Source organism: Dendrobates tinctorius, unplaced genomic scaffold (genome assembly GCF_039654945.1).
Source record: "Dendrobates tinctorius isolate UK_male_01 unplaced genomic scaffold, ASM3965494v1 ptg000143l, whole genome shotgun sequence".
Taxonomy (NCBI): domain Eukaryota; kingdom Metazoa; phylum Chordata; class Amphibia; order Anura; family Dendrobatidae; genus Dendrobates; species Dendrobates tinctorius.
This window is the reverse complement of record NW_027361810.1, coordinates 41,617,726-41,644,633: the sequence shown is the minus strand read 5'-3', so window position 1 is coordinate 41,644,633 and position 26,908 is coordinate 41,617,726. Positions and strand designations below refer to the sequence as shown.

Below are 26,908 nucleotides of genomic sequence, written 5' to 3'. Positions count from 1 at the left end.
AAGAAACTGATTTTCTGTCCATTATCATTGTCATCTGCCAACTAAGCTTCATCACCAATCTGGGGGTCTCGCCAGTGTGGGGGTCCGCATTCTGCTGCGTTAACGTTCCATGTAATTTCCAGGTTTCAGGTGGCGGCACACGATGCATTAATACAGCAGCTCGTACTCGAAGGCTGGAGAAGATTAGAAAGGTGACTTCATTCATTCCTATTTCTGATTATGGCATAATAATTGTTTAGAGGAAAACATTACCATCAAATCAAAGAATTGCTCGTTACATTTTTTTTTCTCTATCGCTTCATTGGGGGACACAGAGACCATGGGTGTACGCTGCTGCCACTAGGAGGCTGACACTATGCACAAAAAAAGGTTAGCTGCTCCTCCGCAGTGTACACCCCACCGACAGGGAGGGAATTCCTCAGTTTAGCTTAGTGTCAGTAGGAGGTGGACACGGGTCTTTCATTAGACCCATATCTACCTCGATGTGCGTCGTTTCTTTTCAGGTTTCCGGAGGGATACAGAGTGAATGGTCACAACTGTACTCCCACAAAGAGACTATGAGTACGGCGTGTACTGCCACCCCGTATCCTCATAGCTCTCAGTGGCGGGACCACAGCTTAGCACGGGTGTGTGCCAGCGATCCGGAGAGTCCTCGCCCCCCGCGTTCCACCCACTCGCCTACCAGAGGCTGTCGGTCGGATGAGGCGCGGATACCACAAAAGACGCAGACAGCGTGGGATACATCAGGTACCTTTATTGCAAACGAATCACAGGGTGAGTATGCAGTCCAAGTTGCAGCCCCCTGGCGGTTTCCGGAATCTTGGGAGTGGTCGCCAGGGGAGCACTGTAGGGTCTCTGCGCCGCCCGCGCCTCCCAACGGCCGCCGCATCCGTACAGGCCCCGGCTGTTGCATGGGCCTTGTTCTGCGCTTCCCCACCTCCTTCTTTCTTCGGCGTTCGGCAGGGGTAGCGCAGGAATCGAGCGTTGATAGGTAGGGAGGTGGCCGCGGCGATGCTGCGAGACCTCCGCGCCGACCCGCGCTGACAGGCGGCCGCCGCCATTAATTTAGTCCCCGGCTTCATTTCGGGCCTTCTCTGACGTTGCGGCCTCGCCCCCCGCTCTCTCTCATAGGCGGGCTTCTCTCCCGCCCGTTCTAGGACCACCCACCGCCTCTCAGAGCCTGTGGTGGGCAGCGGGCGGTACCTTCCTTGGCTCAGCAGCTAGCTCCACCCATCCTCGTGTGAAGGCGCGCGTTTATCCACAGGCTGCCGCCATTTTCTCAGCCTGTCAGCCGGACACAGAGGAATCCCACGTTCTACTCTGCTGGGGCCTTGCTTCTTCAGACGAGCTGTGTATCAGCACTTTTGGGGACACCGGATCGTGAGTATCTCTGCAACTGCAGAATGACACCCTCCTCTGCCTTCTGTCCCCCAACCTTCCGGCATTTCTTCAGGGTCCTTCCTTTCTTCCTTCATTATGCCTAACTCTAAAGCTGAGCGTGGCCGCCCACTGGCCCCCACGGGCTCTCTAGTCCAGTTCTTCGCTTGCTCCTCTTGCAATCGCAAACTTCCCTCAGGTCAGCCTACTCCCCTCTGCCTGGACTGCAGCAATCCCATTCAGCATGACCCCGTCCAGGAGCCATCTAATGCGCCACGTGAAAGCGAACCCCCCCATTCCTGGTTGGGCCTCGTCTCTTTCTCAATCTGTGGCAGACCTCACCAGGGTGTCTCAGTCCCTAGTAGCCATCCTTGATAAGTTGCCCCTGGACACTTCTGCAGGGTCCATCAGGTCACATGAAGCTCCATCTGAGCCAGCCAGCAGAAGCCGCAAAAGGCCCAGACAGGATCTCCGGCCGGGATCCCCTCCTGACCTCACATCCCCACATAGTCCTTCCCAGCAGTCGCCCTCCCGTGCCTCCTCACCTGAGTCAGGTGAAGCGTTCTCGGATGTGTCATCCGAAGAGATCTTAGAGCTGGATTCGGACCAGGACGCGGACATGAAGGTTACGGTACAGAACCTCATTGCTGCGATTAACCACACCTTCAAAATCTCAGACTCCCCTGCGAAATCCTCAGAACAGGAGGTTTCGTTCAGACGGGCAGAAACACGTGCCAGGGTCTTCGCCTCCCACTCTGAGTTTGGCAAGATCCTTACCAGGGATAGAGAAAATCCGACCAGGCGATTTCAAAGAGGGAAGCGCCTCGGCGTGCTGTACCCGTTTGCCAAAGAGCTCACCGACAACTGGTCCGCTTCCCCCTCAGTAGACGCACCTGTGTCCAGACTGTCTAACAACACGGTCCTCCCAATTTCAGGTGTAGCGTCACTAAAGGATTCTAATGATAGAATTATAGAATCTTTAGCAAAGTCAACATTCGAAGCGGCTGCAGCGGTGCTAATCCCAGCCTTCGCTTCATCTTGGGTAGCAAAGGCCATAGCCACTTGGGCAGAGGATCTCCGCCAGGGCATCCTAGATAAGGCCCAACCAGAGCAATTGACTGAACTAGCCAACCAGATCTCCCATGCAGGGGATTATCTGCTCTCAGCCTCCTTGGATGCCGCGTCTTGCGCAGTCCAGGCGTCTAGCAACGTTGTGGCAATCCGACGTACAATTTGGCTCAAGGCTTGGCAGGCGGATTTGTCTTCGAAAAAGTCCCTTACCAATCTGCCTTTTCAGGGAGCGCATCTCTTCGGATCCCAGCTGGACCAGATTATTAAAGACGCCACTGGAGGCACGAGTTCCCTCCTCCCTCAGTCCAAACCTCGCAGACTTCCGCTAAGACGTCAGTTTCGGCCCTTTCTGTCTTTCCGCCGTTTCAATACGGCAGACAATTCCTCTAACCAACAGAGAGCGCAGGCACGCCAGGATAGAAAAAAGGTGTTCTTCAGACCCACTCCCTCCCGGCGATCTCACTCCTCCCAGGGCAGATCCTCCAGATCTGGACGGTCCACATCAGCATGACTATCAACGAACTCCCGAGGGTCCCTCCCAATTGGGAGGTTGACTCCTCTTCTTCAGAGACGCCTGGCTTGCTTCAGTAGAGGACGCTTGGGTCAGGGAAGTTGTGTCATCAGGATACAAGATAGAGTTCGTTTCTCGTCCCCGGGATCGTTTCTTCGAGTCCCGACCTCCAAAAGATCCTGCCTTAGTTCCAAGGTTCTTTGCGTCCATCGCCTCTCTGCTCCGTTCCGGAGTGATTGTGCCCATTCCTGAATCAGAATGTTTCACAGGGTTTTATTCAAACCTGTTTGTGGTGCCGAAAAAAGACGGTACAGTTCGCCCCATCTTGGACCTCAAGTTACTCAACAAGAGAGTCCGACTGCGTCATTTCCAAATGGAGTCTCTTTGGTCGGTAATCGCTTCCATGGAGACGCAGGAGTTCATGTCTTCAATAGACATTCAAGATGCCTATCTACATGTTCCCATATTCTCCGGCCATCAGAAATTCCTGCGTTTTGCGATTCGCCAGGAACATTACCAGTTTGTTGCACTGCCGTTCGGTCTTGCCACCGCACCCAGAGTATTTACAAAGATCATGGCGGCGTTGATGGCGTTGTTAATAATCAGAGGTCTCGTTCTTTTTCCGTACCTCGACGACATTCTGATCAAAGCTCCATCCTTTCATCAAGCTCACCAAAGTCTTACCATCGTCCTCGACACCTTGTCCAATTTCGGGTGGCTCATCATAAAAAAGAAGTCCTGCCTTGTTCCGACACAACGCCTTGTGTTTCTGGGTCTATTGTTCGACACTTGTCGATCGAGGGTTTTTCTCCCACGAGAAAAGATTTGCTCCCTGCAGCGGGATGTACGATCGCTGCAGATCATACGACTTCCATCTCTCCGGACAACCATGAAAGTCCTGGGAAAGATGGTGGCGGCGACAGAGGTGGTTCCCTTTGCCCAATTTCACTCCAGACCTCTCCAACACGCCATCCTGTCTCGGTGGAACAGGTCTGTTCTTTCCCTGGGCCGTCCATTTAGTTTTTCATATCAGGTCAAGCAGTCCCTCAATTGGTGGCTGACGTCTCCTCTCATCTCCCTAGGACGGTCATTCCTTCCTATCCACTGGCAGATTGTGACAACGGATGCCAGCCTCCTCGGCTGGGGGGCAGTGTTCCGCAATCACACTGTTCAGGGTCGATGGTCGACTCAGGTGTCAGCTCTGCCGATCAACGTCCTCGAGATACGAGCGATTTATCGGTCTCTCATTCACTGTGAAAGTCTTCTCAGGGACCTGCCTATCCGGATTCAGACAGACAATGCCACAGCGGTGGCATATGTCAACCGCCAGGGGGGGACACGGAGTGTCTCAGCCCTGGCAGAAGTGTCCAAGATTCTTCATTGGGCAGAGCTTTCAGTCCCGGCAATATCCGCGGTGCACATTCCCGGCGTGGACAACTGTGCCGCCTATTTTCCCAGCCGCGAGGGTTTCGTGGCGGGAGAGTGTTCCCTACATCAGGAGGTATTTCTTCTGCTTTGCCGTCATTGGGGAACCCCGGACGTAGACCTGCTAGCTTCTCACCTCAACAGGAAAGTCCCATAGTTTGTATCCAGAGCTCGAGATCCTCTCGCAGTGGGCGCCGACGCTCTGGCCATTCCTTGGTCGCAGTTCGATCTACCCTACCTATTCCCTCCCCTGCCTCTTCTTCCCAGACTGTTGAAGAAAATCAAGGCAGAAGGAATTCCAGTCATTCTCATCGCCCCGAATAGGCCCAGAAGGTCTTTGTTCGCGGACATCGTCAGCCTTCTCGCGGACGCCCCCTGGAAGCTTCCAGACAGGGCAGATCTGCTGTCTCAAGGTCCGATTTGCCACCCCAATTCTCGGCCGCTCAATTTAACGGCGTGGCTGTTGAAACCGAGGTTTTGAAGCGATCAGGCTTTTCGTGTCGAGTTATTCATACTATGATCCGGGCCAGAAAGCCATCGTCTTCCAAAATTTATTACCGTACCTGGAAGGCCTATTTCACTTGGTGCGAGTCCAACGACATTCAGCCCATGCATTTTTCGCTCCCTTCTGTCCTGGCATTTCTTCAGGCAGGGCTTGATGCAGGCCTTGCCCTCAGCTCTTTAAAAGGTCAAGTTTCGGCGCTGTCCATTTTATTTCAGAAGACGTTGGCCTCCCGTCCTCAGCTCAAGAACTTCCTTCAAGGAGTGGCTCATATGGCTCCTCCGTACCGAGCGCCCGTAGATCCTTGCGATCTTAATCTGGTTCTGGAGGCTCTGCAAGGTCCTCCCTTTGAACCTCTCAGGGAAGTTTCCCTAGCCCTCCTTTCATGGAAAGTAGCCTTCCTAGTAGCCGTCACCTCCATCCGGCGCGTGTCAGAATTGGCGGCCCTCTCTTGCCGCTCTCCTTTCTTGGTACTCCACCAGGACAAGGTAGTTCTGCGGCCTCCGCCCTCTTTCCTTCCTAAAGTGGTGTCCACTTTCCACCTGAATGAGGATATTGTTCTCCCGTCCTTTTGTCCGGGTCCAACTCATCCTCGGGAGCGCTCCTTGAACAAGCTGGACTTGGTCAGGGCGATGAAAGTCTACCTAGCTAGGACGACTTCTTTGCGGAAGACAGACTCTCTCTTCATCATTCCAGATGGAGCGCGGAAAGGTCAGCCGGCCTCTAAGGCTACCATTGCTCGCTGGAGGCCTACCGGGTCAAACATCGATTGGCCCCTCCGGGAATTGGAGCTCACTCTACCCGGGCAGTGGATGCCTCCTGGGCGGTGCGCCACAGAGCCTCCGTGCTGCAGCTTTGCAAAGCTGCAACCTGGTCATCGGTTCACACATTTGTGAAATTCTACAAGGTCCACACCTACGCTTCGGTGGATGCCAGCCTAGGTAGAAGGATCCTGCAGGCAGCGGTGGTGCATCTGCAGGCCTGATGGAAGTTTGTTTTCCCGCCCCAGGGACTGCTTTGGGACGTCCCATGGTCTCTGTGTCCCCCAATGAAGCGATAGAGAAAACAGGATTTTTGGGTTGCTTACCGTAAAATCTGTTTCTCGGAGTCTTCATTGGGGGACACAGCACCCTCCCATGTTCTACAACTCCTGTTCTTATGTTGTTTGTTAGTTACAGTTGAGTTGTCTGTTCTGTTTTCAATCTATTCTGTTGCTTCTTCTACTGCTTTCTCACTAACTGAGGAATTTCCTGCCGGTCGGTGGGGTGTACACTGTAGAGGAGGAGCTAACCTTTTTTTGTGCATAGTGTCAGCCTCCAAGTGGCAGCAGCGTACACCCATGGTCTCTGTGTCCCCCAATGAAGGCTCCGAGAAACAGATTTTACGGTAAGCAACCCAAAAATCCTGTTTTTTCTCGGTCTGCGCTAAGCCTATAGACCTCAATTACACCACACAAAGGCAGTTCACCCATACCAGGGTGTGTAGGGGTCTGTGTGCACATCGGGGGCTGCCAATTTGCTTTTTGTATTTACTCTGTAGCCTAATTGGGGGACACAGAACCTTGGGTGTTATGCTGCTGTCCACTAGGAGGCGACACTATGCATAATCTGAAAAAAGATTAACTTTGGCTCCTCCTCTGCAGTATACACCCCTGGACGGCGTCAGCCTTCTCCAGTTTTTGATTAGTGTCGCAAGGAGGCACACCTTTTTTCTTCCGTTTTTTTCCTTTTTTCACGGAAATACAGATGAAGAAAAGTGGGTCTCCAGCGAGACTCCCGGCATGGCTCCCTCCTCGGTCCCCTATTAGGGGTACCCGGTTGAGGTTGAGGTGGTTTTTTTCCCCATGTCGCTCCCTCCCCAGTCCCTCGGGTCCTGGTTCGAGGTCGAGACCCCCCTCCTTCCCCAACACCCTTAAGGGGTCTGGGTTGAGGTCGAGGCGAGGATGAAGACCCCCTGACGGTGACAGACGCACCCTCCCTAATCCCCCGCAGGGGGTATTAGGTTGAGACGCCTCAGGTAGGGTCGGAGATCAGGCAGCATTCCGCAGCTTCCAGGGACCCCAGGCCGGCTGAGGGATCCTGTGGGGGCCGGGGGAGGGTGCGGACTGGATGGCACAGCAGAAACAGGACTTTTGCTGCGTCCCTGTCTCTGCAGCAGCAGCGGCTCCATAGCCCTTCAGGGGCCCCCCATACAAAAACCGCTACCCCTGCTACCCCCACCGCTATCCAGTCGACCGTTCTGGGGGGGGTCTGGTACAAATCCGCCCCCCCCCCGGACTACCGCGCCGCTCTGGAGCCCTCCTGGGCATCAGGCTTCAAATTTAGACCGCGGCTTCGGCCTAGCTGAAGCCGCCGCCTTTTCCTCGCCCCCCGGATGACCAAAAATGACACACTGGAGTGTCATAGAAGGGGCGGATTGAGGCAGAAAGGGCGCGTTTTTACACAGCCCGGCGCGCCCTTTTCAGCTCTCCGCCCCCTCCTCCCTCTCCTCAGAGCCCCGGTGGCCATTTTTTCTGGATGAGATCCAGGAGAGAAGCATCACAGCGGTCTCCGGGGGGCACAGAACTTGGATCTGTCGGCGCTGGACCTAGGGGCACACCGGTGGGGTAAGCTCACAGCTGGGTTCTCATTACTCAGCTGTGAATCTATACTTCCTATAAGGCTTTCTGTGGGTTCCCTCTGCGTAGCCACCCCTGTACGATCCCTTATAGCCAGCCTCTGTGCACTATGCCGGGCTCAAGGAAGAGAACCAGGCAGGAATGTTTCTATGCATTCTGCACAGCCTGCAAAGCCACGCTCCCTAGTGGCAGCACGTATCCGCACTGCCGGGTCTGCATCCAGAACTCTGGGTCAGAACCCCAGGGAGTCCCTACTGACGCTTCAGTGTCACAGGCCACGCCGGAATGGGCAACTCAGATGTCTCAGTCTATGTCACAGTCCATAGACAACCTAACTGCTACATTGCTGCAAGCTCTGCAGAGTCGGACCCCGGCTATGGACGGTACACAGCAAACGGACAGCTTGTCTCAGGAACATGCTGCTTCCGACTCTCACAGACGTAAGCGGACTCACAGGTCTCGATCACCTGAGTCGCACTATAGTACAAGATCGTTCCCCTCTAGGGAGAGACAGCGTCATTCCAGGTCTCCTGGGCAGTCCCCTGCCACAGACAGACAGTGCAATTTACCACAGGGATCCCCCACCACAGAAGACCCCCGCCCCAGGTCGCCCTCCAGGGATCACCTTAGTGAGGCACAGGATTCGGAGGGCATCTGTGACTCCGACTCAGATAATGAAACGGTCAGGTCCGTGGTACCTTCTCCCCCTAGCAATACAGCGCTAGTTGAGGACATAATTTCTTCTATTCATCGGGTGCTAAAAATTCCAGAGTCGCCCCCGGAAGTCCCAAAACATAGGATTTGCTTCGAAAGTGTTCAAAAACCACCTAAGGTCTTCCCTAATCACGATGAGTTTGAGAAAATACTTACCAAACAGTTTGCGCAGCCTGACAAAAAATTCGCTAATCGCAAATATCTGGAAGCGAAGTACCCCTTCCCACAGGAAGACACCAAACAATGGGCAGATCCACCTGAAGTGGACCCTCCGGTTTCTAGGCTAGCAGCGCAGACTTTACTCTCTCTGCCGGATAGCTCAACCCTCAGGGACGCAGCAGACCGGCAAGTAGAACGCATGGCTCGTTCTATTTTCGAAGCGGCAGGCGCCTCTCTGGGCCCTGCGTTTGCTTCAGTTTGGGCAGCCAAGGCCATCCTAGCTTGGGCCAAAAGACTACAGGAGGGTCTTCAGGCTTCAAATCCTGAACTCTCGGACCAAGCGGTCCAGATGGCAGTGGTAGCAGACTACATGATTCATGCAGCCCTGGATTCCGCCAGAGGTGTAGCGGGAATAGCATCAAACGCTATCACGATCCGACGCATCCTCTGGCTGCGAGAATGGAAAGCGGATGCGGCCTCAAAGAAGTCCCTCACGCGACTTCCGTATTCTACTGGTAGACTTTTCGGCGAAAAGTTGGACACCATGATAGCCAATGCCACCGGGGGTAAGAGTACCTCTCTCCCTCAACTAAAACCGAAACGCACGTTCAAACGAAGAAACCAGACGCGATTCCGATCCTTTCGGAATTCCTCGGGCTGGTCCGTTTCGCGCCCAGTGCAAAACCGCAACCGTTCTCCACGCAGAGACAACCCACGGACGCAGCAGCGACCGGACAGGGCTTGGCAGTCGAAAGCAGGCCAAGCGAAACCCAAGGGAGGAAAACCTCAGAACTTCACTTCATCATGACTCGAGACCTCCGGAAGACACCCCACCAGTAGGCGGCCGACTTTTACTCTTTCAGCAAGTCTGGCTGCCTATTACAGAAGACAGGTGGGTCAGGGAAATAGTGTCTTCCGGATACAAGATAGAGTTCACTTCCGTTCCACCGAACCGGTTCTTCCTTTCTGTTCCTCCAACACCACCAGAAAAGGCTCGTGTCTTCCACCAAGCGGTTTCCTCTCTCCTTCAATCAGGAGTTGTGGTGCCGGTTCCCGAGAACGAGAGATTCCGAGGATTCTACTCAAATTTGTTTGTAGTCCCCAAGAAAGGAGGCGGCGTCCGACCCATACTGGACCTAAAACAGCTCAACAATTACGTACGGGTCCGTCATTTCCGCATGGAGTCCCTCCGGTCCATCGTTGCATCCATGGAGCAGGGAGAATTCCTCGCCTCCATAGACATACAGGATGCGTATCTCCACATACCAATTGCTCCCGCCCACCAAAGGTTTCTCAGGTTCGCGGTCAACCAAAACCACTACCAGTTTGTCGCCCTTCCGTTCGGACTCGCCACGGCTCCAAGAACGTTCACCAAAGTCATGGCGGCCACCATGGACGTCCTGCACTCAAGAGGCATTCTAGTCGTCCCGTACCTGGACGACCTCGTCAAGTCTCCCACTTTCAAAGACTGCGAGGTCAGTGTCTCAATCACTCTAGACACTCTGAGTCGCCTGGGATGGCTAGTCAACCTACAGAAATCGTCGACCATCCCAACTCGGACTCTAACATTCCTGGGAATGGTATTCGACACCACCAGGGGCCTGGTGCTCCTTCCCAAGGACAAGACACTGGCCATCCATCTGGGAGTTCGCACACTCCTTCGCAGTCCTCCTCGATCTCTCCGGTTTGCCATGAGAATCCTCGGCAGGATGGCAGCAGCAATAGAGGCAGTGCCATTTGCCCAGTTTCACCTCAGGGTCCTTCAGCTAGCCATACTCAGATCTTGGGACAGGAACCCCTTCTCCCTCGACAGGGAGTTCAGGTTGACGTCATCGACCAGGAGATCCCTGCACTGGTGGCTCAAACCAACCTCGCTTACACGAGGGAAGCCATTCCTCTCAGGACAATGGAAGATCCTGACTACCGATGCAAGCCTGACAGGCTGGGGGGCGGTACACCTACATCACAGGGCACAGGGCAAGTGGTCACCGAGGGAAGTGACATTGCCCATCAATGTTCTGGAAATCAGGGCCATTCTCTTGGCACTGAGAGCCTTTCATCACTTGCTTGCAGCCTCGCACATACGGATACAGTCGGACAATGCCACGGCTGTGGCATACGTGAATCACCAAGGCGGGACCCGCAGCACCCAGGCAATGAGAGAAGTGGCTCATATCCTCCGCTGGGCGGAAGACACAAGGTCGGTTCTTTCTGCGGTACACATTCCGGGTGTAGAAAACTGGGAAGCCGACTTCCTCAGCAGGCAAGGAATGGACTCGGGGGAGTGGTCTCTCCATCCCGAGATTTTTTACCAGATCTGTCAACGATGGGGAACCCCGGATGTGGACCTAATGGCATCCCATCTCAATGCCAAGGTTCCCAATTTCATGGCCAGGACACACGACCCGCGGTCGCTCGGAGCGGATGCCCTGGTCCAGGACTGGTCCCAGTTCCGACTCCTGTACATCTTTCCACCCCTCCCCCTAATAGCCAGGGTCGTGAGGAAGGTCAAGCAAGAGGGAGTTCCGACCATCCTCATCGCGCCAGACTGGCCCAGACGTACTTGGTACGCCGACATCGTCCAACTTACGGCAGACGCCCCCTGGCGTCTACCCGACCGCCACGACCTTCTGTCTCAAGGTCCGTTCTTCCACCAGAATTCAGGGGCCCTCAATTTGACGGCATGGCCCTTGAAACCTGGATTCTAACCCAGGCAGGTTTTTCACCGGCAGTCATTGCAACTATGATCAGGGCAAGGAAGCCTGCCTCTGCCAAGCTCTATTATCGTACCTGGAGAGCCTTCTTTTCTTGGTGCGAATCTCATGGACAAGTCCCACTCCCTTATTACCTCCCGAAGGTACTAGGTTTTCTTCAATCGGGCCTAGATGCCAAGCTATCCTTAAGTTCGCTTAAGAGTCAGGTGTCGGCGCTTTCAGTCCTTTTTCAAAAGCGCATTGCTATTAAACCGCAAGTAAGGACTTTCATCCAGGGAGTTTCCCCGATTGGTTCCTCCCTACAAACGTCCGATGGATACGTGGGACCTCAATCTGGTCCTGACAGCATTGCAAGCTCCACCCTTCGAACCTCTTAGAGAAGTTCCACTCTCCATTCTGTCTCAGAAAGTGGTTTTTCTAGTGGCTATCACCTCGTTACGCAGAGTGTCGGAATTGTCAGCACTTTCCTGCAGACGACCTTTCCTAGCCTTTCACCAGGACAAAGTGGTTCTCCGCACGGTACCATCCTTCCTTCCGAAGGTTGTGTCCAACTTTCACCTTAACGAAGAGATTTCACTGCCTTCCCTTTGCCCGGTTCCGGTACATAGAGTGGAGAAGGCTCTGCATACGCTTGACCTAGTCAGGGCATTGCGGATTTACGTGTCCAGGACTGCACCTTTCCGGAAATCCGATTCCCTCTTCATTCTTACGGAAGGTAGTCGCAAGGGGTTGCCGGCTTCCAAGGCTACCCTTGCCAGGTGGATCAAGTCCACCATACATGAGGCCTACCGACTTAACAGTTCCCCTCTTCCGGCCGGTATCACGGCACACTCTACACGGGCAGTAGGGGCCTCCTGGGCCATTCGGCATCAGGCTTCGGCACAACAAGTGTGCAAGGCGGCCACTTGGACTAGCCTACACACGTTTACGAAACACTACAGTGTTCATACCCAGTCCTCAGCGGATGCGAGCCTGGGTAGACTGGTTCTGCAGGCGGCAGTACCCCAAGTCTAGGGGACTGTCAGCACAATATTCGTCCACTGCTTCCCACCCAGGGACTGCTTTGGGACGTCCCAAGGTTCTGTGTCCCCCAATTAGGCGACAGAGTAAAGGAGATTTTTGTGTACTCACCGTAAAATCTCTTTCTCTTAGCCTTTAATTGGGGGACACAGCTCCCACCCTGTTGCCCTTACGGGCCGTTGTTTCCTGTTGAGTTCTCATATTGTTCTTGAGCTCGTACATAGTAGCCTTCTTACAGGCATGGTTATGTTATTTGGTTACGTTCCTCCTTATGCTTTGGCACAAAACTGGAGAAGGCTGACGCCGTCCAGGGGTGTATACTGCAGAGGAGGAGCCAAAGTTAATCTTTTTTCAGATTATGCATAGTGTCGCCTCCTAGTGGACAGCAGCATAACACCCAAGGTTCTGTGTCCCCCAATTAAAGGCTAAGAGAAAGAGATTTTACGGTGAGTACACAAAAATCTCCTTTTTGTGGACAACTTCTCCAAAAATCCCAGACAGCCAACATTTTTTTTTTTTTACAGTTGCCGTAGAAAACCTTAATAAATCTTTAAAGGAATATTCCCATCTCCAAGATCCTATCCCAACATGTAGTAGGTGGAATAATAATAGCAAATCCCTCCAGTTACAAATGTAGTATAGTTCTTCTGATAAGCTATGTCTCTTACTCCCTGTGCAGTAGCTTACATATCCATGGTTATGACCATTAACAACTAACTGTCGCTATATGAGTGGTAACCATGGCTACCTAGCTACTGCAATGCTCTGCACATTGGGTAAGCGACATAGCGTATTAGAAGAACTATGCTACATTTCTAATTGGAGGTATTTGCTAATATTTGTATTATTACACCTAATACATATTGGGATAGGATCTTGGAGATGGGAATACCTCTTTATGTAGTGATATAAGTCTACAACCCATAACACTGATATAAAAAAAGATGACATTTCTCCAACCTCAAAAAAAAAAAAAAAAGTTACGGATGCATCAATTTATTTTTTTATGGCATAGGGGGAAAAGTGCCCTGTTTCTGGACAGTTGGTGCAGCTGTGTAAAGCTCCAATGGGTGACTTGTTTCAATGGATTTATAGAGTTCATTTCCGTACCTACGAAGGTCTTGGAGCTTATTGGGAGGCACACAGATCTCTGCTTATATGTAAAAAAAAATGAAATAATCTGTTGCTGATTCTGTCCAGATCTTCAGCAAAATCTAAATATATTACATGCTGATTTTGGTGCAGATTTGATGCTGTTTTTACATTTGTACACGTTCAGTATTTTACTCGTACATCAGTATCTGTAAGCCAAAACCAGAGTGGGTGATAACTCCAGAAGTGGTGACGGGTTTCTATTATGCTTTCCCTCTGATTGTTCCACTCCTGGTTTTGGCTTCCAAATACTCATGGAAAATCTTGAGCGAATACTGAACCTGTGACCGTGGCCTAAAAAGTAAAATCGGTGGGGAAAATCCACCCAAACATTTGACATACTTCACAATCAACCTTGTGAAATATAGTATCCACAAGGAAATTTTCCACCCCGAGTGGATGAGATTTTTGAAACGTCGTTCACATTGCAGCAAATTTGTGTCACGTGAACAAGTCCTTAACCCCCCGGATTCTATAGGTTCTTACTTGATGGACCAGTAGCGCAGGTATTTTAGTGCTTTTTTTGTGTGTGAATTTTTCATCTGATCCGTTTTGAGAGCTCATTCACAAAAGACTTTTTAAATCGGTCGTCCAGGGTTTGGAGCGACGGCCTGCTTTTTACAGAAACGGCGACCCCACTCTTGTCCGAGTGGAGGTTTGGAATACAAGATGGTGTAAAGTTTTGCGGCGAGTGTAAATCTGCACCTTGTGACGAGGATTTCCTTTGTTCTACTCAGGCTCGATTTTCCATTGTTGGCAAAGTTTGCTGCATGCTTGAAAAAACAGGATCTGTCCGCAAGCCCAATTATGGGACAGATAGCCAGGATTGTGGACAGGAATCTGGAGGACGCCGATGACCCCGAGTAAGTGTAACCCCCCCGGACCTGCGGGCTAGTGACACAGAGAGAACCTGGCAGCAAGCACAGACATGAAAATGGAGGAAGTTCCAAGACATTAAGTCTCACAGTTTAGTAGAAAGTTTCCAAAGTTTTCAATAAGGAGAAAATTAATTTTCTCTTTTTTTTTTTTTCCAGCTCCACTCCTTCAATGTCGGAGCGATTTTTGCTTGCGATAAATCAAAACAAAATTTGCAAGAAATTTTCATATAAGCATATGCAGGAAAAAATGTGAAATCGCTTTGAAATTACAGCATGTAGCAATTAAAAAAAAAAAAAAAAATTCACTAATGTGAATTTGAGATTTTTGAGCCGGAAAATGTACTTCGTCAAGGCTGCAGCCGATCAGTGTCTGCTGATTGGCTGCAGCGGTCAGAAGGCATCCACCTACAGGGAAGAGGTAGACGGGGGGGGGGGGGATTTAGGCAGGAAATGAGAATGTCCTGTAGGTAAAAATCTTTTTTTTTTTTGTTTTCTTTTAACAACACCTTGGATACATTTTAATGCCAAAATTAAAAATGGAGAATCTGTTTAAACACATTTTTATAGACGCAGACATCGGAGACTTTGTTTTTTTATTAGTAGTAAGATATAAAGTTAATCTGGGTTTATTTAACCAGGAAATTAAAAAAAACTCCTCGGCTTTGTTTCAAAAACTGCACCACCCCGTTCCGTATGATCGGTGTGGAAATGCAGCTCAGCTCAATGAAAGTGAATGAGGCTGAGCCGCAAAACCGCACATATCTCTGCATTCACTGTGGGGGCGCTGTTTATGGACGAAAGCAGCCATTGTTTTCTAATCCTGTGCAAGATTTATGGATTTCTTATTTTTTGAACCCTCCAACGTGCTTGGGTCCAGCTTGGGCTTTCACCTAAGGAAGCTTAAAAAAAAATAGTCATGTAACGTAACCAATTTGTTAAAGGGTTGTCATATGAGTATGAAAATTGCTTATGCAAAGCGAAAGGTGCTGCTTTAGTTGTGTATGGAGCGGGAAAAAAAATGCGCAGCTCAAGTTATTTTTCATTAGATGTGGATATAGATTGCATGTTACAGGGATTTTCCAGTTTCGGAAAGCTCCACTTCTCTGGTTGTATTCGATTTAAAACAAAAACAAAAAAAAACACTGGGCTTTACTCACCCTCCTTGGGTCCAGTGCTGTATCTCTTCCGCACCTCTCTTAGGCTAAGTGCACACGTACCGGAACTCTCGCGGAAATTACCGCGAGAATTCCGGAATTCCATTCCGCTGGAAAATCGCATTTTAAATTCCCGCGGAGAAACTAGCATTTTGCAAGCATATTTAGCTTGCAAAATGCTAGCATTTTACAAGCGATCTGTAGCATCGCTTGTAGAACTGATTGACAGGTTGGTCACACTCGTCGAACATAGTGTTTGACAAGTGTGACCAACTTTTTACTACTGAGGCCGCCTATACAGCATCAGTAGTAAAAGATAAAATGCAAAAAAAAAAAAAAAAATGGTGTTATTCTTACCTTCCGACGTCCCGCGCAGTTGTTCCCAGTAATCCTTTGCGAAAATGCCTGCGATGATGTCCGTTCTCGCGGGATCGCGATGTCTCGCGGTAATTCGCAATGACCGCGAGAACGGACGTCATCGCGGGCATTTTCGCAAAGGATTACTGGGAACGGATGCGTGGAGAGAGGCGGGAAGGCTGCGTGGGACGCCGGAAGGTGAGAATAACAATATTTTTTATTTTAAATTCTTTTTTTTTTACAGGGATATGGTACCCAGAGCCCGGAGGACAGTCTCCTCTCCTCCGGACCGTGGGTACCATCAGCAAATGTTCTGCTTACTTTCCGCACGGTGTGCACAGCCACATGCGGGAAGTAAGCGGAACAATGCATTCCTATGGGTGCGGGATCGCCGCGATTCCGCAAAATTAATGAGCATGCTGCGATTTTTACCGCGAAGCGATTCCGCCGCGGTAAAAACCGCAGCATTAGCACAGCATTGCGGAATCCCATAGGAATGCATGGGATGCTTATTTTTTGCGTTTTCGCTGCAAAATCGTGCGGTTAAAACCACCGCGGAAACGCGAAAAAAACGCCACCTGTGAACTCAGCCTTACTGTCAATAGCACAGCAGCCAATCACTGAGTCCTGTGTCTCGGCACGAGCCTAACTGATTGGCTTCAGCACTGCACCCAATAACAGATATCGGGAGCAGCCGCGGAGACTCAGTTCTGTACCGGGTGAGGGTGAGTAAAGCGTAATTTGTGGGGTTTTGATTTTAAACCAAACTGCAGCTGGACCGACGTTGGTTTTCCAAAATCGTAAAACCCCTGTATGGCCCCCCGTCTTTTTAGCTGTACTGCCTTGTATCATTGTAGGCAGTCACTATCTTCTCTAATGTCACATGTCAGGCGTAACTTTCTTTCTTCCGCTCTCTAGATCTTTGTCCCGTCTCCTGGTCTGTTTACAAGCAGTAAGCTCGCCGAACCTGCAAGACCGACTGATCGAGAAGACTGAGTCCGTCATCCACAGACTCGACCTGTCCGCCATCAGGCAAGCGTTCCGGGTGCTAAGGCTTTTTTATAAGTACAAGTTCACATACGTCTCCCTGCTGGAGAAATACGACAAGTACTTCAAACAGAATATTGGAACAATGGACGCCAAAAACCTGTGTAACATCACCGGCGTGTATCATCAGCTGCGGCTCAACGGTTTAGATTTCCCAGTTATGGCAAAGCCGAGGCTGGTGGAAATGATAAAGACGTGTGATGATCCCGAGACTTTTGCAGATCTGTTTGACACCTTAAGCAGAATGCCATCTGATCCCATACGTGACAGGTCAGTGTCAGAAACCGCATCAGTCTCTCCTTGGCCGAGTACTTGTCATACATAAAAAAAAAGATCAACTTTAAATATTGACTCTCGTTCTATCAAACTTTGCATAAAAAAACCTTTGTAATATATCTTATTAGAGAAATTGGCTTCTTTCTCCACTTATGAGCCACGTCTCCTTCCTGAACTGAACTGACAATCCACTCTGGGCAAAAAAAAAAAAAAACAGCTCAATTCAGTCTTGTTTAAGACAAGACAGCTGTCATCTCACTGAGGTGTCAGGTTACAGCTGCTCGTTGAAGTCTATGGAAAGCGGAGGAGGTAGGAGCATAGATCATACTACAGCTTTCTAGTAAGTGTTTATCTCGCCAAAGAGCTACATTGCTCATTACGGCTGTGTAATGTCCTCCATGCTTCTGCTGCTGCTGCTGAACATGTGCTACAAACAGGAGAGCAGTAATCCCTCATGTCTGTGTGTGCTGTGAATGGGAGACATCATAGTAGATAGTCTGCACCCACTAGCTCAGAGACAACTGAAAGTTAGACAGCCTTCAAAGGGGAAAAGTGAAACATACAAGTCATTTATTGTGTTATTTATCATGTACATGCACGTGATGGCCTATTCTAAAACGTCACTTAAAATGTAAAGTATGCTTTAATTTTTGTCTTATTATGTCATCTCTTATATGGTTGTCACTTTTGGAGACCATTTTTATTTTTATAACTTAAATGCAAGTATTTGGGTTCAAAAGTTAATTACTCTGTCGCCTTATTGGGGGACACAGAACCGTGGGTGTTATGCTGCTGTCCACTAGGAGGTGACACTATGCATAATCTGAAAAAGATTAACTTTGTCTCCTCCTCTGCAGTATACACCCCTGGACGGCGTCAGCCTTCTCCAGTTTTTGTTTAGTGTCGCAAGGAGGCACACCTTTTTTCTTTTTTTCCTTTTGTCGGAACAGATGAAGAAAAGTGGGTCTCCAGCGAGACTCCCGGCATGGCTCCTTCCTTGGGCCCCCTTTTTAGGGGTGCCCAGTTGAAGTGGAGATGGCGGTTCCCCATGTCGCTCCTTCCCCAGTCCCTCGGGTACTGGTCCGAAGTTGAGACCCCCCCCCTCCTTCCCCAACCCCCTTCAGGGTCTGGGTTGAGGTTGAGGCAAGGATGAAGACCCCCTGACGGTGACAGACGCACCCTCCCTAATCCCCCGCAGGGGGCATTAGGATGAGACGCCGCAGGTAGGGTCGGAGTACAGACAGCATTCTACACCAGGGACCCCAGCCCAGCTGTGGGATCCTGCTGGGGCCGGGGGAGGGTGCTGGCAGACGTGGCACAGCAGAGACAGGGCTTTCTGCGCCCCTGTCTCTGCAGCAGCAGTGGCTCCATGGAGCTCCAGGGACCCCCCACACAGGAACCGCTAGCCCTGCTGTCCCCACCGCTAGCCAGTCGCCCATTCCGGGGGGGGGTCCGGTGCAAATCCGACCCCCTCCCGGACTACCGTGCCGCTCTGGAGCCTTCCTGGGCATCAGGCCTCTAATTTAGACCGCGGCTTCGGCCTAGCCGAAGCCGCCGCCTTTTCCCCGCCCCCCGGATGACGAAAATGACACTGCAGTGTCATAGAAGGGGCGGATCGAGGCAGGAATGGCGCGCTTTTACATAGCTCAGCGCGCCCTTTTCCAGCTCTCCGCCCCCTTCCCTCTCCACCTCAGAATCCGGTGGCCATCTTGCTGCACCTGAAGGAAGGCAGCACAGCAGTCTCCGGGGGGCACAGGACGTGTGGCTTATCAGCGCTGGACCTAAGGGGAGCACCGGTGGGGTAAGATCACAGCTGGGTTCTGGACTCAGCTGTGAATTCCTATACCATATAGCGCTCTCCTACTCCTTTCCTCTGCGTAGATACCCCTGTAGGGCCTCTATTAATCAGCCTAGGTACTATGTCGGGCTCAAAGAAAAGAACCAGGCAAGACTGCTTTTATGCAGTCTGCACAGCCTGCAAGGTCACTCTCCCCAGCGGTAGCACGTACCCGCACTGCTGGGACTGTACCCAAAAAACAGGGTCAGAACCCCAAGAAGTCCCTACCAATGCTTCTGTGACCGCTACTGCGCCGGAATGGGCGACTCAGATGTCGTAGTCTATGACACAATCTATAGATAACCTGACCTCCACATTACTGCAGGCTCTAAAGGGTCATGTCTCGGCTATGAACGTTACCCAGCAAAGGGACGTCCGGTCTCACGTACAGGGCGCTTCCGACAGTTCGAGGCGTAAGCGGACCCACAGGTCGCGTTCATCTGCGTCCTCACATAGCAATAGGTCTTCCCCCTCCAGGGAGAGACACAGTGGCTCCAGGTCACCGAGACCGTCCCCTGATAGGGAAAGACAATGCGGATCTCCACAACGATCCCAGACCAGGGAAAACCTCCGCTCTAGTTCGCCCGCTAGGGAGCTCCTTAGCGATGCACAAGACTCAGAGGGCATATGTGACTCCAACTCAGATAACGAAACAGAGACCGCTCTGCTCCCTTGTCCCCCTAGCAATACTGCGATAGTTGAGGATATCGTCTCTTCCATCCTTCGGGTGCTGGACATTTCAGATCCAACCCCGGATGCACCAGAACACAAGATTTCCTTTGAAAGTGTTCAGAAACCATCGAAGGTCTTCCCTAATCACCCGGAATTTCAAAAAATCCTTTCTAAGCATTTTTCGCAGCCTGAGGAAAAAATTCGCCAATCGCAAGTATTTGGAAGCAAAGTACCCCTTCCCACAGAAAGACACCAAGGATTGGACAGATCCGCCTGAAGTGGACCCTCCAGTCTCTAGACTAGCAGCACAAACGCTTCTCTCGCTGCCGGACAGTTCAACCGTCAAGGACACAGCAGACAGACAGGTTGAACGCATGGCTCGTTCAATCTTTGAAGCGGCAGGTGCCTCTCTGGCTCCCGCTTTTGCTTCAGTTTGGGCAGCCAAGGCCATCATGGCCTGGGCTGATCTCTTGCAAAAGGGCCTTCAAGCCTCAAATCCTCAGCTGGCGGACCAGGCGGTGCAAATTGCAGTAGTGGCAGATTACATGGTCCATGCAGCGTTGGACTCTGCAAGAGGGGTAGCGGCAATAGCATCAAACGCCATCACAATCCGGCGTATTCTCTGGCTAAGAGAATGGAAAGCGGATGCGGCCTCAAAAAAGTCCCTAACAAATCTCCCGTACTTCAGTGGCCGTCTTTTCGGTGAAAAGCTGGATACATTGATATCCAATGCTACCGGGGGGCAAAAGTACTTCCCTCCCTCAACTAAGACCAAAACGCACGTTTAAAAGACGTAATCAATCTCGTTTCCGATCCTTTCGGAATTCTTCAGGCTGGTCCGTCTCACGCCCAGCACAAAACCTTAATCGTTCCCCCCGCAGGGACAACACACGTGCGGCACAGAGGCCGGACAGGAACTGGCAGTCAAAGGCAAGCCAAGCGAAATCTAAAGGAGGAAAACCTCAGACTTTTGCCTCATCTTGACTCATGCCCTCCGGAAGACACCCCACTTGTAGGCGGACGACTGCTACTCTTTCAGCAGGTCTGGCTGCCTATTACAGACGACAAGTGGGTCAAGAAAATAGTGTCTTCAGGATACAAAATCGAGTTTACTACCAGCCCACCGCACAGGTTTTTTCCCTCTGTCCCTCCAAAATCCTCGCTCAAAGCTCAGGCCTTCCGTCAAGCGGTTTCTTCCCTCCTGCAAGCAGGAGTCATAGTGCCGGTCCCAGCAGAAGAGCGCTTCCGAGGGTTCTACTCCAACCTGTTCGTGGTGCCCAAGAAAGGAGGCAGCGTCCGACCCATACTAGACCTCAAGCAACTCAACAAGTATGTTCGAGTTCGTCACTTTCGCATGGAATCCCTCCGGTCAATCGTTGCGTCCATGGAAAAAGGAGAATCTCTCGCCTCCATAGACATACAGGACGCATACCTGCATATACCGGTTTCTCCCGCCCATCAGAGGTTCCTCAGATTCGCAATCGACCAAGACCATTACCAGTTTGTGGCCCTCCCGTTCGGTCTCGCCACGGCTCCCAGAACATTTACAAAGGTCATGGCAGCCACCATGGACGTTCTGCACTCCAGAGGCATAGTAGTCGTTCCATACCTGGACGACCTTCTCATCAAGGCCCCCACCCTCAAGGACTGCGAGGTCAACGTCTCGATCACGATCGACACTCTGAGGCACCTGGGATGGTTAGTCAATTTACAGAAGTCCTCGACTACCCCGAGTCAGTTTCTGACCTTCCTGGGGATGTTATTCGACACCTCCAAGGGTCTGGTGATTCTCCCCAGAGACAAGGCACTGGCTCTCCGTCTGGGAGTTCACACACTCCTCCGCAAGTCCCCCAGATCTCTCCGGTATGCCATGAGAGTACTTGGCAGGATGGCAGCAGCAATGGAGGCGGTACCGTTTGCCCAGTTTCACCTCAGACCCCTTCAACTGGCCATCCTCAAGTCCTGGGACAGGAATCCGTTCTCCCTCGACAGGGAGTTCCGGTTATCAGCAAAAACCAGGAGGTCCCTGCACTGGTGGCTCGAGCCAACCTCGCTCGCAAGGGGAAAATCCTTTCTCTCCGGTCAATGGAAGGTTTTGACCACCGACGCAAGCCTTATAGGTTGGGGCGCGGTGCACCTGCATCACAGAGCGCAAGGCAGGTGGTCACCAATGGAAGCGACCATGCCCATCAACATCCTGGAAATTCGGGCCATCTTCCTGGCGTTGAAAGCCTTCCATCACTTGCTAGCAGACTCTCATATCAGAGTACAGTCGGACAATGCCACGGCAGTGGCATACGTGAACCATCATGGCGGCACCCGCAGTATCCAGGCGATGACCGAAGTAACACGTATCCTACAATGGGCGGAGAATGCGAGGTCGGTACTCTCTGCTGTCCACATTCCGGGTGTGGACAACTGGGAAGCCGACTATCTCAGCCGACAAGGAATGGACTCGGGGGAGTGGTCTCTCCATCCCAAAGTTTTCTGTCAGATCTGTCATCGTTGGGACACCCCGGACGTGGATCTAATGGCATCCCATCCCAATGCCAAGGTTCCCAATTTCATGGCCAGGACGCGCGATCCGCGGTCGCTCAGAGCAGATGCCCTGGTTCAGGACTGGACCCAGTTCCAGCTTCTGTACATTTTTCCACCCCTCCCCCTGATCTCCAGAGTCCTGAGGAAGATCACACAAGAGGGTGTTCCCACCATCCTGATCGCTCCAGACTGGCCCAGGCGTACATGGTACGCCAATGTCGTGCAACTCACAGCAGATGCTCCCTGGCGTCTCCCCACACGTCCCGACCTCCTGTCACAAGGCCCGTTCTTCCACCAGAACTCAGGAGCTCTCAATTTGACGGCGTGGCCATTGAGACCTGGGTTTTGACCCAAGCAGGTTTTTCACCGGAAGTCGTTAAAACCATGATCAGGGCTCGAAAGCCAACTTCAGCCAAGATTTACTATCGTACCTGGAAGGTTTTCTTCACATGGTGCGAATCTCGTGGGCAGATCCCACTCCCCTATTCTCATCCAACGGTCCTCGGTTTCCTTCAGTCAGGCCTGGACGCCGGGCTATCCCTGGGCTCGCTGAAGAGCCAGGTGTCAGCGCTTTCAGTGCTCTTTCAGAGGCGTATTGCTAACAAGCCGCAAGTGAAGACTTTTCTCCAAGGGGTTTCCCGATTGGTTCCCCCCTACAAACGTCCGTTGGAGACGTGGGACCTCAACCTGGTCTTGACAGCACTACAGTCACCTCCTTTTGAACCCCTTAAGGAGGTCTCACTCCGCTTTCTATCACAGAAAGTGGTTTTCCTGGTGGCGATCACATCGCTATGCAGGGTGTCTGAACTCTCAGCTCTTTCCTGCAGACAACCCTTCCTGGTTTTTCATCAGGACAAGGTGGTTCTACGTACAGTCCCATCCTTCCTTCCGAAGGTTGTGTCCAGCTTCCACCTCAATGAGGAAATCTCACTACCGTCCCTTTGCCCGGCTCCCGTTCATAGGGTGGAGAAGGCTCTGCATACGCTTGACCTTGTCAGGGCATTGCGTGTTTATGTGTCTAGGACTGCTCCTTTCCGGAAGTCTGATTCACTTTTCCTTCTTCCAGAAGGCGTTCGCAAGGGCCTACCAGCTTCCAAAGCCACCCTTGCTAGGTGGATCAAGTCCACCATTCAAGAGGCTTACCGCCTCAACAATTCTCCTCTTCCGGCCGGTATCACGGCACACTCTACGCGGGCGGTAGGGGCCTCTTGGGCCATTCGGCATCAAGCCTCGGCACATCAAATGTGTAAGGCAGCCACTTGGACTAGCCTGCACACATTTACAAAACACTACCGAGTGCATACCCAGTCCTCAGCGGATGCGAGCCTGGGTAGACGGGTCCTGCAGGCGGCAGTACCCCAAGTCTAGGGGACTGTCAGCACAATATTCGTCCACTGCTTCCCGCCCAGGGACTGCTTTGGGAAGTCCCACGGTTCTGTGTCCCCCAATAAGGCGACAGAGTAAAGGAGATTTTTGTGTACTCACCGTAAAATCTCTTTCTCTTAGCCTTTAATTGGGGGACACAGCTCCCACCCTGTTGCCCTTGCGGGCCGTTGTTACGGTTGGGTTCTCATATTGTTGTTTGAGCTCGTTTATAGTAGCCTTCTTACAGGCATGGTTATGTTTCTGGTATTTTCCTCCTAATGCTTTTGCACAAAACTGGAGAAGGCTGACGCCGTCCAGGGGTGTATACTGCAGAGGAGGAGACAAAGTTAATCTTTTTCAGATTATGCATAGTGTCGCCTCCTAGTGGACAGCAGCATAACACCCACGGTTCTGTGTCCCCCAATTAAAGGCTAAGAGAAAGAGATTTTACGGTGAGTACACAAAAATCTCCTTTTTACAATTCGAATTCATTAAATGTTTTAGGTTTTAATGGCTCTTTCTTTCTCTGCTCAATCAGCTGATGGGAGCTCTGGAAAAAAAGAGAGATAAGAGTTACAGATTCCCTTTCAGAACCAGCTCACTGAAAGATTCTCAGTTAACTCATTCTGTAGCCAGCAATATACAATGCTATATAATAATAACAATTTTTTTTTTTTATTTATATAGCGTTTATTTATACACAATCGCTATAGAAGGCAAACACTGCAAAATCTTTAATGCATAATGCCTGCACAATAGGAAAGAGACATAGTAAATCGGAAGAACTATACTGCATTTCTAATTAGAATTATTTGCTAATATTATTATTACAACTACCACATATTGGGATAGGTTCTTGGAGATAGGAATACCCAATTTAAGTGAAGTGATTTTTTTTTTTTACCACGTCTGCCTTGATTTGACGCAGGCGCTGTATGCGCCCATTGCTTGCTGGGTTCCCTTTGTTGGTCCGCAATGCCAAGTACATGGGCTATACAAGACAAAACCCAAAGACATTGATGACTTAATTTCTGGAAACCGGTGATCTGCTCCTCTAAGTCATTTCTGTATATAAACGTCTACAAAAATATCTTCGTCTCCCTCCAGACTTGAAGAAAAGCTTCCGACCTTCATTGATGAGATGAACCTGAGCCGACTGCTGCTCGTCCTGAAAGCACTGGTGGAAATGGACTCTAAAAACAACGCCCTCATCCATAAGTAGGAATTTTGGTTTTACTGCTATTTTTTTCTTCCTAAAACCCTAGAAGTGTCCCCGAGCCTGACAATGGGGGCGTTATGGGGCCAGGACGTTATATAGGAGCTTGTCCTCGAGCTGCGATACCTGGGAGCGGACGGTGAAGAGCCAGGCTGTGCTGGGTGAGCACATTGTGTACATCTGGCCGGAGCTGATAACAGCTGAACTTTGGGGTTTCGGACCTCCACTCGTCTGATATTGATGACCTGCCATGTCTGGACTATCCCTTTAAATGTTGATCCACACTTAAAGCTATATTTACCCGGTCCTCACTTTGCTGGTCACCCATGGAGGTCTTGAGGTCCGAGCAGTCGTGATCAGGCACTAGTTGTAGCGGTAATGTGCATTTCCTAAACTCTTTTTCTTTTTCTTTCTTTAGAATTTTCCTCCTTTTACAGGAGCATCTAGATATCTGCAAACCCATCCAGCTGTATTATATAACTGAGGCCTTGGTCCATCTGTCGTATCAAAATAGCAAGTTAATGAAAGAACTGCAAGGACATCTGCAAAGGTAAGGTCCCCGTGACTGCGGCTGTGCTATATCGCCTCTCCAGGGTCCTGGGTGTCACCAGTGCTGATGGCGAGGATTTACCCATTGTCACTTTCAGACATTTTACTTTCTGGTTTTAGAGGATTATTATCTTCCACCATCAGATGTTTCTTAGATTTTATTTACCCAAGAATAAAACAGAATTGAAAAAATGCAAACTGCGTTATGTGAACTTAAAAGAGAATCCCCAACCCGCTACGGAACAGTCCATGGATAAAGGAGAGAACTTTTCATACGCATTTCAAAGGAGTCGTCTCTTCTTAGGGGACTGCGGCTCCTATGGTTTTCATGCACTTATATAGGCGATCCTTGCTCCAGGTCACTATGTCACCAGTAGTATGCCATATTATATAGGCAATCGTCGCCCCAGGTCTCTTTGTAACCAGTAGTATACCATATTATATAGACGATCATCGTTCCAGCCCAGGTCACTATGTCACCAATAGTATGCCATATTATATAAGCGATCGTCGCCCCAGGTCACTATGTCACCAATAGTATACCATATTATATAGGCGATCGTCGCTCCAGGTCACTATGTCACCAATAGTATACCATATTATATAGGTGATCGTCGCTCCAGGTCTATGTCTCCAATAGTATACCATATTATATAGGTGATCGTCGCTCCTGGTCTCTGTCTCTAATAGTATACCATATTAAATAGGCGATTGTGTCCCCAGGTCACTATGTCTATGTGACCAATAGTATACCATATTATATAGGCGATCGTCTCCCCAGGTCACTATGTCACCAATAGTATACTACGGTATATTATATAGGCGATCGTCGCCCCAGGTCACTATGTCACCAATAGTATATTATATAGACGATTGTCTCCCCAGGTCACTATGTCTATGTGACCAATAGTATACCATATATAGGCGATCGTCGCCCCAGGTCACTATGTCACCAATAGTATACCATATTATATAGGCGATCGTCGCCCCAGGTTACTATGTCACCAATAGTATACCATATTATATAGGCGATCGTCGCCCCAGGTCACTATGTCACCAATAGTATACCATATTATATAGGCGATCGTCGCCCCAGGTTACTATGTCACCAATAGTATACCATATTATATAGGCGATCGTCGCTCCAGGTCACTATGTCACCAATAGTATACCATATTATATAGGCGATCGTCGCCCCAGGTCACTATGTCACCAATAGTATACTATATTACATAGGCGATTGTCGCCCCAGGTCACTATGTCACCAATAGTATATTATATAGGCGATTGTCGCCCCAGGTCACTATGTCACCAATAGTATATTATATTAAATAGGCGATCGTCTCCCCAGGTCACTATGTGACCAATAGTATGCCATATTATATATGCGATCGTCGCCCCAGGTCACTATGTCACCAATAGTATACAATATTATATAGGCGATCGTCTCCCCAGGTTACTATGTCACCAATAGTATACCATATTATATAGGCGATCGTCTCTCCAGGTCTCTATGTAACCAATAGTATACCATATTATATAGGCGATCATTGCCCCAGGTCTCTATGTCACCAATAGTATACCATATTATATAGGCGATCATCGCTCCAGGTCTCTGTCACCAATAGTATACCATATTATATAGGTGATCGTCGCTCCAGGTCACTATGTCACCAATAGTATACCATATTATATGGTGGTCGTCGCTCCTGGTCTCTATGTCACCAATAGTATACCATATTATATAGGCGATCGTC

The 26,908-nt window shown here is 50.5% G+C and overlaps 1 protein-coding gene across 4 annotated transcripts in view; it reads left to right on the top strand.

Moving 5' to 3' along the window:
• LOC141049390 (FAST kinase domain-containing protein 1, mitochondrial-like) overlaps positions 1–26,908 on the top strand; it is a 57,189-nt gene that overhangs the window by 10,445 nt on the left and 19,836 nt on the right. For all 4 annotated transcript variants that reach the window (XM_073545819.1, XM_073545821.1, XM_073545820.1 and 1 more), the window contains exons 3-7: positions 123–191; positions 14,000–14,125; positions 16,570–16,968; positions 24,494–24,604; positions 25,021–25,152. In XM_073545819.1, the coding sequence (XP_073401920.1) occupies positions 123–191; positions 14,000–14,125; positions 16,570–16,968; positions 24,494–24,604; positions 25,021–25,152 (837 nt within the window). The remainder of the gene's footprint in view (positions 1–122; positions 192–13,999; positions 14,126–16,569; positions 16,969–24,493; positions 24,605–25,020; positions 25,153–26,908) is intronic.